The sequence below is a fragment of the Callorhinus ursinus genome, unplaced genomic scaffold (assembly GCF_003265705.2).
Source record: "Callorhinus ursinus isolate GAN/ISIS: 27379988/994484 unplaced genomic scaffold, GSC_fseal_2.0 scaffold27, whole genome shotgun sequence".
In the NCBI taxonomy this organism is placed as follows: domain Eukaryota; kingdom Metazoa; phylum Chordata; class Mammalia; order Carnivora; family Otariidae; genus Callorhinus; species Callorhinus ursinus.
Window position 1 is genome coordinate 22,646,972 of NW_027397089.1, and position 17,113 is coordinate 22,664,084.

General features: G+C 36.7%; 2 protein-coding genes across 2 annotated transcripts in view; both read right to left on the reverse strand.

Moving 5' to 3' along the window:
* Positions 1–6,868, reverse strand: part of CLEC1B (C-type lectin domain family 1 member B) — a 53,935-nt gene extending 47,067 nt beyond the window's left edge. Inside the window, exon 1 of the mRNA XM_025879635.2 lies at positions 6,853–6,868. The gene's annotated coding sequence lies outside the window, so the exon portion shown is untranslated. The remainder of the gene's footprint in view (positions 1–6,852) is intronic.
* A 2,906-nt stretch (positions 6,869–9,774) lies between these two features.
* Positions 9,775–10,495, reverse strand: LOC112829992 (protein FAM32A-like). Its single transcript, XM_073877992.1, has one exon. The coding sequence runs from the start codon at positions 10,455–10,457 to the stop codon at positions 10,119–10,121; it is 339 nt and encodes a 112-aa protein (XP_073734093.1). The 5' UTR covers positions 10,458–10,495; the 3' UTR covers positions 9,775–10,118.
* Between the last annotated feature and the right edge of the window lie 6,618 nt (positions 10,496–17,113).

Genomic DNA, 17,113 nt, shown 5'->3' on the forward strand with positions numbered 1-17,113 from the left:
TTTGAGATACAGTTTCTTCTAACAGATCAAAATATACCCTAAATCATTAGTAGTGTATGGCTTTCTTCTAGTCTCCTGCCTGATCACATTCTCTCCCTTTTTTTTCTCTTTTCTTTTTCTTTTTTTAAATCTTCTTTCTTTTTTCAACCAACTTATCAATTCCTTTTATAAAATCTTTTATAATTTTCATATTGTATCAACCCTTATTTTGTACATATGTAAGTCTTCCTGCCTTTAAAATTTTAGGAGGCACTTTCATCTAACAGACCAAAATACACCCAAAATCTAGTGTGTGGCACTGATCTATGCACTAGCGTGATCATATTTGATCATATTCTGTTTTTTTTTTGTTTTGTTCTGTTTTTGTTTGTTTTTATCTTTTTCTTTTTCTTTTTTTTTTCCTCTTTATTTTTTTCTTTCTTTCCCTTTCTTTTCCCCTGGTTTCAGGTCTTTTCTGATTTGTATAGAGTATATTTGCTGGGAACGTTGTTAACCTGTTAGCATCTTGTTCTCTCATTCATCTATTCTCCTCTGGACAAAATGATAAGATGAAAAAAAATCACCTCAGCAAAAAGAACAAGAGGTAGTACCGTCTGCCAGGGACGTACTCAATACGGACATTAGTATGATGTCAGACCTAGAGTTCAGAATCATGACTTTAAAGATACTAGCTGGGCTTGAAAAAAGCGTGGAAGTTATTACAGAAGCCTTTCTAGAGAAATAAAAGAACTAAAATCTAACCAAGTCGAAATCAAAAAGGCTATTAATGAAGTGCAAAAAAAATGGGGGCACTAACTGCTAGGATAAATGAGGCAGAAGAGAGAATCAGCAATATAGAAGACCAAATGATGGAAAATAAAGAGGCTGAGAAAAAGAGAGAGAAACCACTACAGGATCACGAGGGCAGAAATCGAGAGATAAGTGATACGATAAGACGAAACAACATTAGAATAATTGGGATCCCAGAAGAAGAAGAAAGAGAGAGAGAGGGGCAGAAGGTATAAGAGCAAATTATAGCAGAGAACTTCCCTAATGTGAGGAAGGAAACAGGCATCAAAATCCAGGAGGCACAGAGAACCCCTCTCAAAATCAATAAAAATAGGTCAACATCCCGACATCTAATAGTAAAACTTACGAGTCTCAGAGACAAAGAGAAAATCCTGAAAGCAGCTCGGGAGAAGAGCTTTGTAACCTACAATGGTAGAAACATTAGATTGGCAACAGACCTATCCACAGGGACCTGGCAGGCCAGAAAGGACTGGCATGATACCTTCAGAGCACTAAACGAGAAAAATATGCAGCCAAGAATACTATATCCAGCTAGGCTGTCATTGAAAATTGAAGGAGAGATAAAAAGCTTCCAGGACAAACAAAAACTAAAGGAATTTGCAAACATGAAACCAGCCTGCCAACAAATATTGAAAGGGGTCCTCTAAGCAAAGAGAGAGCCTAAAAGCAGCACAGATCAGAAAGGAACAGAGACAATATACAGTAACAGTCCCCTTACAGGCAATACAATGGCACTAAATTCATACCTTTCAATAGTTACCCTGAATGTAAATGGGCTAAATGCCCCAATCAAAAGACACAGGCTATCAGATTGGATTAAAAAACAAGACCCATCGATATGCAGTCTGCAAGAGACTCATTTTAGACCCAAAGACACCCCCACATTGAAAGTGAGGGGGTGGAAAACAATTTTCCATGCTAATGGACACCAGAAGAAAGCTGGGGTGGCAATCCTTATCAGACAAATTAGATTTTAAACCAAAGATTGAAATAAGAGATGAAGAAGGACACTATATCCTACTTAAAGGGTCCATCCAACAAGAAGATCTAACAATTGTAAATATCTATGCCCCTAACATGGGAGCAGCCAATTATATAAGGCAATTAAGAACAAAAGCAAAGAAACACATTGACAACAATACAATAATAGTGGGGGACTTTAACACCCCCCTGACTGAAATGGACAGATCATCTAAGCAAATGATCAACAAGGAAATAACGACTTTAAATGAAACACTGGACCAAATGGACTTCACAGACATATTCAGAACATTCCATCCCAAAGCAACAGAATACACTTTTATGATATTGAGGTATATACACATTCTTCTCTACTGCCCATGGAACATTCTCCAGAATTGATCACATCCTAGGTCACAAATCAGGTCTCAACTGGTACTAAAAGATTGGGATCATTCCCTGCATATTTTCAGACCACAGTGCTTTGAAACTAGAACTCAATCACAAGAGGAAAGTCGGAAAGAACTCAAATACATGGAGGCTAAAGAGCATCCTACTAAAGAATGAATGGGTCAACCAAGAAATTAAAGAAGAATTAAAAAAATTCATGGAAACCAATGAAAATGAAAACACAACTGTTCAAAATCTTTGGGATACAGCCAAGGCAGTCCTGAGAGGAAAGTATATAGCAATACAAGCCTTTCTCAAGAAACAAGAAAGGTCTCAAATACACAACCTAACCCTACACCTAAAGGAGCTGGAGAAAGAACAGCAAAGAAAGCCTAAACCCAGCAGGAGAAGAGAAATAATAAAGATCAGAGCAGAAATCAGTGAAATAGAAACCAAAAGAACAGTAGAAAAGATCAACGAAACTAGGAGCTGGCTCTTTGAAAGAATTAACAAGATTGATAAACGCCTGGCCAGACTTATTAAAAAGAAAAGAGAAAGGACCCAAATCAACAAAATCATGAATGAAAGAGGAGATATTGCAACCAACACCAAAGAAATACAAACAAGTATAAGAACATATTATGAGCAGCTCTATGCCAGCAAATTAGATAATCTGGAAGAAATGGTGCATTCCTAGAGATGTATCAACTACCAAAATTGAACCAGGAAGAAATAGAAAACCTGAACAGACCTATAACCACAAAGGAAATTGAAGCAGTCATCAAAAAACTCCCAACAAACAAAAGCCCAGGGCCAGATGGCCTCCCAGGTGAATTCTACCAAACATTTCAAGAAGAATTAATACCTATTCTTCTGAAACTGTTCCAAAAAATAGAAATGGAAGGAAAACTTCCAAACTCATTTTATGAGGTCACCATTACCTTGATCCCAAAACCAGACAAAGACCCCATCTAAAAGGAGAATTAGAGACCAATATCTTTCATGAACATGGATGCAAAGATTCTCACCAAAATACTAGCCAATAGGATCCAACAGTACATTAAAAGGATTATTCACCACGACCAAGTGGGATTTATCCCTGGGCTGCAAGGCTGGTTCAACATCTGCAAATCAATCAACGTGTTACAATACATTAACAAAAGAAAGAACAAGAATCATATGATCCTCTCCATAGATGCAGAAAAAGCATTTGACAAAGTACAGCATCCTTTCTTGATCAAAATTCTTCAGAGTATAGGGATAGAGGGTACATACCTCAATACCTCAATATCATAAAAGCCATCTATGAAAAACCTACAGCTAATATCATTCTCAATGGGGAAAAGCTGAGAGCTTTTCCCCTAAGGTCAAGAACGCGGCAGGGATGTCCACTATCACCACTGCTATTCAACATAGTATTAGAAGTCCTAGCCACAGCAATCAGACAACAAAAAGAAATCAAAGGCATCCAAATCGGCAAAGAGGAAGTCAAACTCTCACTCTTTGCAGATGATATGATACTGTATGTGGAAAACCCAAAAGACTCCACCCAAAAACTGCTAGAACTCATACAGGAATTCAGTCAAGTAGCAGGATATAAGATCAATGCACAGAAATCAGTGGCATTCCTATACACCAACAACAAGACAGAAGAGAGACAAATCAAGAAGTCGATCCCATTTACAACTGCACCCAAAACCATAAGATACCTAGGAATAAATTTACCCAAAGAGGCAAAGGATCTGTACTCAGAAAACTATAAAATACTCATGAAAGAAATTGAAGAAGACACAAAGAAATGGAAAAACGTTCCATGCTCATGGATTGGAAGAACAAACATTGTGAAGATGTCAATGCTACCTAGAGCAATCTACACATTCAATGCAATCCCCATCAAAATACTATCCACTTTTTTCAAAGAAATGGAACAAATAATCTTAAAATTTGTATGGAACCAGAAGAGACCCCGAATAGCCAGAGGAATATTGAAAAAGAAGAGCAAAGCTGGCGGCATCACAATTCCGGACTTCCAGCTCTATTACAAAGCTGTCATCATCAAGACAGTATGGTACTGGCACAAAAACAGACACATAGATCAATGGAACAGAATCGAGAGCTCAGAAATGGACCCTCAACTCTATGGTCAACTCATCTTTGACAAAGCAGGAAAGAATGTCCAATGGAAAAAAGACAGTCTCTTCAACAAATGGTGTTGGGAAAATTGGACAGCCACATGCAGAAGAATGAAACTGGACCATTTCCTTACACCACACACAAAAATAGACTCCAAATGGTTGAAAGACCTAAACGTGAGACAGGAGTCCATCAAAATCCTAAAGGAGAACACAGGCAGCAACCTCTTCGACCTCAGCCGCTGCAAATTCTTCCTAGAAACATCGCCAAAGGCAAGGGAAGCCAGGGTAAAAACGAACTATTGGGATTTCATCAAGATAAAAATCTTTTGCACAGCAAAAGAAACAGTGCACAAAACCAAAAGACAACCGACAGAATGGGAGAAAATATTTGCAAATGACATATCAGATAAAGGGCTAGTATCCAAAATCTATAAAGAACTTATCAAACTCAACACCCAAAGAACAAATAATCTGATCAAGAAATGGGCAGCAGACATGAACAGATATTTTTCCAAACAAGACATCCAAATGGCCAACAGACACATGAAAAAGTGCTCAACATTGCTCAGCATCATGGAAATCCAAATCAAAACCTCAATGAGATACCACCTCACACCAGTCAGAATCGCTAAAATTAACAAGTCAGGGAACGACAGATGTTGGCGGGGATGCGGAGAAAGGGGAACCCTCCTACACTGTTTGTGGGAATGCAAGCTGGTGCAACCCCTCTGTAAAACAGTATGGAGGTTCCTCAAACAGTTGAAAATAGAGCTACCATATGATCCAGCATTTGCACTACTGGGTATTTACCCCAAAGATACAAATGTAGGGATCCGAAGGGGTACGTGCACCCCAATGTTTATAGCAGCAATGTCGACAATAGCCAAACTGTGGAAAGAGCCAAGATGTCCATCAACAGATGAATGGATAAAGAAGAAGTGGTATATATACAAAATGGAATATTTTGTAGCCATCAAAAGGAATGAGATCTTGCCTTTTGCAACCACGTGGATAGAATTGGAGGGTGTTATGCTGAGTGAAATAAGTCAATCATAGAAAGACATGTATCCTATGACCTCACTGATATGAGGAATTCTTAATCTCAGGAAACAAACTGAGTGTTGCTGGAGTGATGGGGGGTGGGAGGAAGGGGGTGGCTGGGTGATAGACATTGGGGCGGGTATGTGCTATGGTGAGCGCTGTGAATTGTGCAAGACTGTTGAATCACAGATCTGTACCTCTGAAACAAATAATGCAACATATGTTAAGAAAAAAAAAAGAAGAAGATAGCAAGATGGGAAGAATGAAGGGGTGTAAGTCGGAGGGGGAGACGAACCATGAGAGACGATGGACTCTGAAAAACAAACAGAGTTCTAGAGGGGAGGGGGTGGGGGATGGGTTAGCCTGGTGATGGGTATTAAAGAGGGCACATTCTGCATGGAGCACTGGGTGTTATGCACAAAAACAGTGAATCATGGAACACTACATCAAAAACTAATGATGTAATGTATGGTGATTAACATAACAATAAAAAATTTTTAAAAATGATTTAAAAAAATCAACCTAGAATCTCATCCTATGATCATTTGAATTACTACAGAAATTGAACTTCCAGTCTCATGGAGTATCTACTTTAAAGTGAGAGCATTAACTGGGGAGGAATGGGGTCCTGAAAGTTGGGATGGGGACATGTGGGAAGATCCTGATGAACCTGGGGATATTGAGCCTCTAAATTCTGATGAGTCTTTTTTGACACTGGAAGAGATCTCCCCATTCCCAAAAGCAGCACCCTTTCACTGCCAGTGGGAGTAGCCCCTCTACCCCCTTCTGAGAAGATTATCAGTGCAATGCTGAGGAAACTGCATGGACTCCCTGTCTTGCTCGGCAAGACAATTCTGAATATCCTCAGGAGCTCCCTTTTGTTCCCCTTTACTTCTTTTTTTTTTTTTTTAAAGATTCTATTTATTTATTTGAGAGAGAATGAGCAGGGGGAGAGACAGTGGGAGAGGGAGAAGCAGTCTCTCCATTGAGCAAAGGGAGCCCGACGCGGGGCTTGATCCCAGGACCCTGGGATCATGACCTGAGCCAAAGGCAGTCGTTTAACCAACTGAGCCACTCAGGTGCCCCTGTTCCCCTTTACTTCTAAACTTATAACAAGACTCATGTCCTAGAAGGCCCCTAAAGGTGGATGTACAAAGTGTGACCCATGAGGAGGTGAGTTATACTTCAAAAGAACTACTTGAGTTTTCTGATTTATACAGACAGAAATCTGGGGAGCATGTGTGGGAATGAATTCTAAGGATGTGGGATTTCACCATTAGGTGAAAGGAACATGAATTTGGGTCAGGCCAAATTTGTTATATGAGCTCACTCAGCAGAGATTCTGCAACTAATATTGCAGCTTGGGGTGTTAGAAAGGTCTCTAACAATTTGGTTGGTTGACTAAAACATGAACAAAAAGATGGCCCATCATGAGCAAGTTGGAAATACTAGAACTGCGTTGGTTTAATGTAGAGAAAGAGATTGAAAAGCTGAAGGAGATTGGAATGTTAGAGTGGATTTGTTATTTAAAACTTACCCACACTGGGAGGGTCCAGAAGGCATACCTTTCATCATGAGAAATCAATTTGTGAGGGAAACCCCCAACATCTTTGAAGAACTCTGAGATCACTCTTCTCTGTGGACTAGACTTACTTACAGTAGGAACTGCAGTCACTGAATTGGGAAACCTAGATGCAATGGAGGTAATTGGATCCCAGGTGGCAGCGGCCAAGGCAGTACTCAACTGCAAAGGCAAGATGACTGTGGTTACTATAATGGACAGCAGAGTCAAGCTAGCCATCAGAATACTCTGACTCACATGGACCTGTGGCATTGGCCAGTTACTTACGGTGTTCCCAGAACTGAAATAGATAGGAAGTCTACTACGTCCTCATTTGATCAGTATAAGCAGAAAAGTTCTAGATCAAGTGAACAGAAGTCTAACCTGAACCACAAAACATAGAACCATGTTTCTCAGTCTGTTCTCAGACTTAAGCCAGTTTACACAACCAGAATGAAGGGGAGGCTGGGTCTCCATGAGGAAGGATTTTGGTACACTGACTAAAATTTATACTGTTGATCTTTTCCCCAACCTTCCTCAATGAGACCTACAGCCTTTTACTAGGTTAACTGTGCATTGCATAAAAGGAAATAATCAGAACTTTCAAAGACTATTGGACGCTTGCTTGGACTAATTCCAGGAGACCCAGGATGTCCCTGTCACCCACCTATCAGAGTAGTGGCTTGTGGAGGTCAGGTGATCAATGGCGTTTAGCTCAGAACCCTCTCACAGTGGGCTTGGTGGGCCTCCAAACACATCCAATGGTTATTTTCCTTTTCTAGAATCTACAATTGGAATAGATATACTCAGCAGCTGACAGAATCCCCACATATGTTCCCAGACTTGTGGAGTGAGTGCTATTACAGTGGAGAAAGCTGAAGTGGAAGCTACTAGAAGTGCCTGTACCTAGGAAATAGTAAACCAAAAGCAATATCACATTTGGAGGAATTGCAGAGATTAGGGCCACCCATCATCAAGAAATGGAAAATTGCAGGGGTGATAATTCTCATTTCATTCTTCCTATTTGGCCTCTGAAGAAGATGGATGGATCTTAGAGAATGTAGGTTATTGTAACCATCTGGTGATGAGTAGTCCAATTGCAGTTGCTGTACTAGATGTAGTTTCATTGTTTCAGCAAATTCAGTACATCCCCTGGTACCTGGTATGCAGCTATTGATCTGGCAAATGCCTTTTTCTCCATTCCTGTCAATAAGACCAATCACAAGCAATCTGCTTTCAGCTGGCAAAGCCAGTAATACACTTTCATTGTTCTACCTCAGGGGCATATCAATTCTCAAGGCCCATGTCATAATTTAGTTTGCAGAAATATTGATTACTTTTCCTTTCCACATGGTCTATTACATTAATGACATTATGTGGACTGGACCTAATGAGCAAAAAGTAGCAATTACTCTAGATTTATTGGTAAGACATTTGTGTGTCAGAGAGTTTGACAAGTTTCAGACAAAATTTGACAAAAATTCAGGGGCCTTCTTTCTCAGTGAAATTTCTAGGGGCCCATTGGTGTAGGGCATATTAAAATATCTCTTTTGAGATAAGATTAATCTTTGCATGTGGTCTTTCCTACAACCAAAAAAGAGGCAGAAGGCCTAGTGGACCTCTCTGCATTTTGGAAGCAATGTATTCCTCATCTGGGTCTGTTACTCTGGCCTGTTTATTTTTGGCTAAAAAATAAAGATTTGAGTGTTGTCTGTATTTTGTATTTAAAGCCATGTACAAAGATAAAGACTTCAAGAGAAAATATGTGATAAAAAGTGCAAAGAATATGTTAAAACTCTGAGGCACACCATTTGAAGGCTCAAAGAAGGAGAAAGCAAAATAAGTGAAATGAAAGAAAACCAGTAAAGAGTGTTAAAAAGAAGAGAAAGGTAGGAGAGATGCACAGATTGTTTGATCAATAATGCTTTATAAAATTAGGAAAATATAGTGCTGACACCAATAGACATGGGTTTGCCAATCTGGAAATCATTGATGTCATTTGAAAGCACAGTTCCAGTCTAGTGATAAAGGCTGAATACAAAATTGGTATGCAAATGAGTAAAATAATATTGAGAAGTAAAGACAGCAATAAAGTGTTTTCCAGATTCTTGACTCTAAGGCTTTACCTACCTTTCATCTGAAATATCCCTGAAACTAATCTTGTATCCCCATGTAATGCACTTATGTTGTTACTGAGGTTTTTAGTCTATGTTAACCTCTGTTCTTTCCACTAAGTATAGACATTTTGTAACCAATAACAAAAAGCCAGGCGATACAAGATCATTTTACTGAGTTTGGATTTCAACTAAGTGAGTCCTAGAAACTTTTAAACAAATACTTTCTAAACAAATAACCATCCTCACTTCTATTGAATAAATGGAATCATGGAATGATATGTAGTAACTCCCATTCTGTAAATTCTATAGTAATGTAGTAAAGTGGGAAAAAGACAGAACATTGAATCATAAGATATATCTTGGCTTCATCATGTATTAAATGCAATTTTAGGCATAAAACCTAAATTGTGAAACTAAATTTCTTCGCTTTAACTGTGAGAATGATTATGATAATCTATGCAAATCATAAGATTCATGTAAGATTTACAAGAGGAAAATACCTAAAACTTCATTTTTAATGTCACGTGCTATACAAATGAAATCTTTTCATTAACATCACCTGCTACTCCACCCTTTGATATAATATTTAAAAATTACAACATGCATAGAATTCTAGCAATAAAGGTGTAAAATTAGAGGTAGTTCCTGGTTTTGCATTATACATGAAGCTAAACTTCACATTCAAATCTAAATGAGAAAATTAAAATATTGATTAAAGAAGATGCAACATTAAGCATTTCTTTTCAAAGAACACCATAGAAAATAATTAATACATGATTGATAAACTGGAAGAATGTATGTTTAATGTTTAAAAATACAGAGGGTGGGGATTTTTGTCCATTTAATTTACTATTGTACTACAGAATTTTTTCAGATCTTATTTCTTATTTTTGCACGTCCTCAGCAAAGTTCAGAAACTTCACTTTTTTTTTTTTTTAAACAGACAGTCTTACTTTAATCAAGTTCCAGAAAGAGGGCACACTGCTTTGGAAAGCACTTGTCTCAGCAGAAGACGCAAGAGTGTGTGTAAAAGAATGTTTCTAGAAAATACCAAAGGCACGAAACATAACCCCAACTTTGCCTTCCACTTCCCCTTGATGCCACTCCATACCTTGGGTGGGGAGGCTACTTTGTCCAGCTGACTTTGGGAATGTCAGAGTGCTCCGTGAGGGTGTCCAGGTGTCTGTTGAAGTCCTCCACTCTCTGCTTGTGGGTTTTGGAAGCTTTCTTCAGGATCCTTTCCATTTGCCGCTTCTCCTGCATCTTCTCGAAGGCCGCCTGGGCCGGGGTTCGCTTGTCCAGGCCGCGCCGCTTCTCCTCCTCGTTCTTTTTGCTCGTTCCCATCGCTTCCAGGAGTTTCGCCTTGTCTTTGTCCTTCTTTTTCTTCTTCCGCTTGGTAACGCCGAGCTCTGCAACGCCTTTTAGTTTCAGGGGCCCCTTTTGAAGCTGCTCGTATGCCGCCATGATGCCACTTGCAGTTCTGTAAGTAAACTGCCCAGAAACTTCACTTCTTATGCTTCCATCCTTAGTTGTGATTTAAATTTCAGGTTGGCCTTGTAATCACCTCTCTCATCAGTAATTCTTCACACTTTGTTTTCTTCCACCTTTTCCATTTATTCTTTATGAAAATAGGGAGGATAGTCTTGATTTAAGGCAAAAGCTAAGGTCTAAAATGAAAGCTAATCATGGGAAATACATTTTTCTACTTTCCCTGAGATCAGTTTTGTTCTGTCACTTCACTAAAACTTAGTATCATTAAAAAATTCTATTATCACCCAGCCCCTTAGAAAAAATTATTTTTTCTTATGCTGAAAAACTTTTCCAAGCTCTGCTAAAGCAGTCATGAATAGGATAGAATCCTTGGATTTTATATCTGTGTGAAGCCCATGACTCTTAACATAGGACTAAGGAATGTACAGTAGAAGATGCTACTTAAGAAGTGTAGAGTAAAATGTATGAATTGCAGTAGTTGTAAAGGAAGAAATGAAGATTATAAATATAGCTTTTAGGGAACAGCTGTGCAAAAGTTTTCTGTAAAATATATCCATGGTAGAATATTTGATCTATTGAGGATGAGATGTTAAATAGAAAACTTAATATAAGTATTTCTAATCTGTAAAAAAAAAGAAAAAGAAAACTGTTCTTTCCAATCTTTTATATTAAAATTTTGCATTATTAGTACCCCAAAGAAAATTTATTTTGTCCACTTACTATGTTTGAAAGCAATAGAAATTCATTTGCAAACATTTGTTTTCATATTCCCCTTTAATCTAGCCCTAAATATTCATTTTTCTCTCTGCTTATCTAAATTGTAGGCATACTGTAAGGGAATTTCTTCAGACAAAATGAAGGTATTTTGTGTGAGAAAAAGATTGAGTCATCAAAGACATCCTCTGTGCTAAATCCCCCAAATTTCATAATACCTTGAGTCAGTGTCTTTCTTCCGTCTTCGAAACCATTCTTTGAGAAGCAAGTATTTCTAAAGGACTCTACTAGATCCGAGTAAGGCAAACATATAGCAAACATTTTCTGGACTGAACTTAAAGGCATGTTCTATATTTCCCATTCTTAAGAATTCAAATAATAACAACAAAATTGTATCTACGTATTTGTTTGTAATCAACAAACAGCTTGCCTGACCTGGGATGGTTGGAAGGTAGATATGTAAAATTAAAATATTTAAAAATCTTCTTTCTTTATTTAAAATTAAAAATGAAGTATAGCAAAGTTTTTTTTTCTTTCTATTGCTGTTGCAAGAGATCATCACTCTGTATCTTTTCTCAAACATTAATTAATAATGCGACTTAAGTTTATTTGGATTGGCCACATGATTTTGATATGTTCCACTAACATTAAATCACCTTCACTAGGTTTGGAAGGATGATTAGGAATTAATCAGGCAAATATAAAGTATAGTATTAAAGTTGCAAGGAGCAGCATAGGCAAAGGCTTGGAAGTAAGATATCCATTTGGTGGACTTTAGGAAAGTAAGCATGATAGGAACTTATTTTATGAAGGAGTGTGGTACATAATAGCACTGGGGATTTGTTTCTTTCCATATGATTGAGAACTTTATGTGCCAGATATGCAGAATGTTCTGGGAGAGGAGACAAAAGGATGGAAGACAACAAAACTATTTTTTTAAGTTTATTTTTTTTAGTAATCTCTCTACCCAATATGGGGCTCAAACTCAACAACCCTAAAATCGAGAGTCACATGCTCTTCAAATGAGCACCCCAAAATCAAAACTATTTTACACTAGAGTTGTATATAGGGTGGAAAATAGGGAATACCTGAAAAGATTACAGAGGTGTGAGTTATCTCAGACTGATGGTTTCCTAGGCAACTAGCATAAAGACATCAGAGTAAGAGGATCCATCTTGTGTCCAGATCATGGACATTTGTATAATTTAATATGCTTGGGCATAGTTCTATGTGTATTGATGTCATGGTACTCCTTATAAAACTTGCTAAAAATTAAGCTATATCTAATGAAATACATTAATTAGGGATTTAAAATTTTCTGATTTTTAAAAGAAAGATTAATCTAATAAATGGGAGTTAGGATAGAGGAGACATGCAAAACTGCATTATTAATGGTGAGAGATGATTAGGACTTAGAAAAAGCTAAAGTGGAGAATGTGATAAGATACACAAGAATAGAATAAAGTTCCTAAATTAGATATTATTTGGCTTGCTAGAAAAGGGGGTAACGTTGAGGTAGGAAACAATGCTTCTTATACTTTTACACTGAAAAAATAGGAGTTGGTATAATAAACTTGTCTTTATTTAGCTTGGTGCTCCTTTGGATTAATCAGAGAAAACTGTTTAATTAGGTAGATAAAAAGCTTGCTCTGGATGTTAGGAGAGAGGACTGCTTGAAATAATGATGTGAGCTTCATCCACATTTAAATAAATGTTAATATATTTGGCATATTAAGAAAATAGCATTTGTAAAAAGAAGAAAGTCTAAATAGAACTTCAAGGAAAGACTGGAGAGAGAGAGAGGGAGAAGTCCAAAGACATAGAAAAGTAGTCAGTAAAGCAATATGACTACCATGAGTGAGGTTAAAAATGAGAATTTCAAAGAGACACGAGTTATCTGTAGCTATCCATAGTGTGAAATGCTCTAGGACTGAAAATTGCTTACTTAATTGGCAATTTTATGATCACTGGTGATTTTAAGTATGACTGAAGTTCCCTTACTGTTACTTTTAAGAATTTTGCAATTTTTAGTTGGCTATTAATATTTTTCACATTTTTATGACTAGAGTAGCCAGCTAGTAATAGAAACTGGAAGTGTCTTTAGAGACTTTCAGTTTTTTTAAAGCATGTTTTTCATGAATATTATTTTCAAGTGTGATACTGTGGTTTATAATAAATATATATTTTGGTCTTCCATCTACAGTTTCGGGCTTACAGCTCCTAAATTCCTTGGAATTTCTTAAGTGATAAATGCAACGGAACATCTTTTGTTAAAACATTTGGTTTCTTGTCCTCACTTCCTGAAATCAAGTCACCTCAGAGCCCGGAAATGGGTGTCTGTTATTCATAACAAGTCTCTTTCAAACAGGACTTGCAAGACAGAGTTTATGTTAATGAAGTGATTTTTGGAAATCCCCTGGGTTGGGGGTTTCCGGAGAGGGTGACAGGCTGGAGGTTGAATCTACCTATGGTCAGTGATTTAATCAAGCACGCCTAAGCAGTGAACTCTCTGTAAAAATACAAAAGGAAGGAGTTCGAGAACTTCCAGGTTGGTAAATCAGAAAGCTTCCACCTGCCACTGTGCCTGGCCCTAAATAACAAATGCCACAGGAATAGAAGCTCATTTTTTGGGACCTCATCATATGTATCTCTTCATCTGGCTGTTGACCTGTACCCTTTAATATCTTTTGTAATAAACCAGTATCTAGTAAGTAAACTGATTTCCTTAGTTCTGTGAACCACTCTTAACAAGTTAATGGAACCCAAGAAAGGGATCCAGGCAACCTTTGATTTACAGCAAGTCAATCAGAAGCATAGGTAACAACCCGGGCTTGCAATTAGCATCTGGACTGGAGGCAATCTTGTGGGACTGAGCCCTTAATCTATGGGATCTGACAATATCTCAGGGCAGATAGTGTCAGAATTGAGTTGAATTGTAGGACACCCACCTGGTGTCCAATTGCTTGGTGGTATGGGGAAAATCCCACCACATTATAACTGGTGAGCAAAATTGCAATCAATATGTTGTACTTTTTTGTGGTTATTGCTATTCTGAAGGACACTTCAGTAGTCCTGAAGATAATAAAGTGTTTTGTTCTATCACAAGTCTTGTAGTAGATTCAATTCTATGAACATATTTCCTAATAAGAAATTATCCTAGGGTGCCTGGGTGGCTCAGTTGGTTAAGCGACTGCCTTCAGCTCAGGTCATGATCCTGGAGTCCCGGGATCAAGTCCCGCATCGGGCTCCCTGCTCAGCAGGGAGTCTGCTTCTCCCTCTGACCCAACCCCCTCTCATGCTCTCTCTCTCTCTCTCATTCTCTCTCTCAAATAAATTAATAAAGTCTTAAAAAAAAAAGAAATTATCCTAGCAGGACTAGAATGAAGCACATGTGGTAATAATATCTTAGTCTTTTATGATTCTGAAGGATTGCATTTGCAAATGCAGCAGAATCAAATTTCCACAGGAAAAAAGTAATGTGTGAAAACATATCTTTCTATAATTTGACTTAACTTTCAGGCCCTACTTCCCCTAAAATACCCAGAAAATTCAATCATGCCAATTTGCCAGATAAAATATATCTTGGTATCTTACCTCTCACTGGCAAATATTCAGTAAATTCACAATTCTCTCATTTTTTTGTTATGATCCATCTCACCAGGGAGATACAATCAAATACTCTATTTTAATATCACTTAAAATAATTCTTGTCTGGGTGCTTATGCTGCAAAACTGGTATATGTTTAAGATTATTTACTTCAATTTGGTCCTTTTTCTTAGAAATTGCCTTTTTAATTTTGACATATAAAATATTTATAGGTCTAAAATCAAAACTATAACGCAAGTCTAGCTTTCATTATATTCTCCTATCCCTTTCCTTCATTTTTATTAGCTGTGGTTTGTCCTATAATTATTTCTTTTAAAAAAAATCTAAAAAAAGCACCCATATGTATGTGTGTATGTATGTCTTTGTTTAAATTGTAGTCCTCCCCACACTTTCCTAAGCAAAAGGTTACATACTGTAAACATTGTTCTCCTTCTTGCTGTTTTCATTATAATAATATCTCTTGAAAATAACCTCAAAGCCCATAAGCAATGGGCTCTTCCTCATTGCTTTTAAGTGACGTATTACTTCATTGTATGAATTTACAAAGTTTGTTCAACTAGTCAGCTACTGATGCACATTTGAGTTACTGCTACTTTTCTTACTGTAGAGAACCAACAATGCTGTTAGGAATAGCCTTATGCATACAGTCTTTTTTTTTTTTTTTTGTCTGTTCGTCACTCTACTTTGATTATAATTTCCTAAAAGTAGAATTTCAGGGTCAAAGAGTAAATGCATATGTCATTTTGCAAAATTCTCACTGGGAGTTTTATCATCTTTCAGTTCCTCCAGTTGTGTATGCGTTCCCTGTTTCCCCCACAATCTCACCAGTGGAATATTTGTCACACTCAGAATACTTGTTATTTGCATTTTTCTTATTAAGTGCGTGAATGAATTTTTTTCATATGTAAAACTTAATTTTAGTGAATGAAAGTACTTTCGTCATAAGAATAAGAGAGAGGATTAAGCTAGATCATAAATTCCTTAAGTATCAACGTTATTATCCTGAGAAAGCCTTCCTAGATTTCTCATTGATGAGAGTATGTAATGGTCTGGAGAAAAAGGATGACATGAATACAAAACAGAGCACACCTCAGATGTTGACTTTTATTTATTATTTGAACTTATTTTTTTAAATATCAGAAATAACACATGTTTACTTTAGGAAATTGTAGGAAATACATGCAATATTAATGAAATTAGTCTGCTTCCTAGCCAGAATCAGCATGGAATTACATACAAAAAGAAATCAATTTTCTTACTTTTTTTTTTTTACAGTTTAATGTATTTTATTTTATTTTTTTATTTTTTTTTTTAGTTTAATGTATTTTAATAACAAATTTACAGGAACAGCACAGAAGACAGACAACATTAAAAATATGTACTTGCAATGTAGGACAAGTCAGTCAGAAAAGTATAGCGAATAGAAGGAACCTGCTGCATGATAAAAATGCCTCAAACACCATTTAGTTGCTGTCAATAAGAAATTTACTTGTTTCAAAAAACTCCAAATGCTGGCATTGTCCAGAAAAATTTAACAGGTTTATTTATGATTGTTATAAAGTTGAACTGCTGAAATGTGTCACTGAAACGTTTTGACTTGCATTAACGCTTTATGTGCCCACATTTATATTAAAAATTCACACACAAATGCAAATGGAAAAACTGACAATACCTGATTTCTGTCCCCTGTGTTTCCACTTTTAATCATATACTTAGGTACCTTTCGACCCCATGGGGGGTGGAACATCCAACGTTCAGAACTACCACTAACGGGAAGAAGAGAAATTTTTTCTTTTTTCTTTTTCTTTTTTTTTTTAAGAATGAAATGTTTTCCATCATAGTGGATTCTTAAGCATGTTCTCCAATAAAAAACTAAAAAAGTAATATTAATTTTATGGATGTTTTCCAGAATATATATTTTGACCACACTTCATTTATTGATGAATCCGAGAGGAGTAATACTTTCAGAAGTTTGAAATTTCTATCCAAGAATAAGTTACATTACTCTTTTTGTTCAAGTCATTTTAGTATCTTTTACTACAGTTTTAAATCTTCATCATTTCATATTCACTATTAATTTTTTCATATGAGTTTTATATATTTGTTGTTATGTTGGTCAATACCTCTTCTCTCATTAGAACATTTTGCTATTCTAAGACTTTTTTACTTATATATAATAAAGAATATGTCTTGGATATCTGTCATGAGAGTGGCCAACCTGATAATATTATGTCATAACTTTCAGCCATTTTTTTCAAAATTGTATTTTCTATATTCCTCAATTAATATTTTATCTCTTATAATCAGT

Excerpts from the sequence above, each read along its gene's own strand:
- LOC112829992 (XM_073877992.1), bottom strand. The coding sequence starts at position 10,457 with ATGGCGGCATACGAGCAGCTTCAAAAGGGGCCCCTGAAACTAAAAGGC.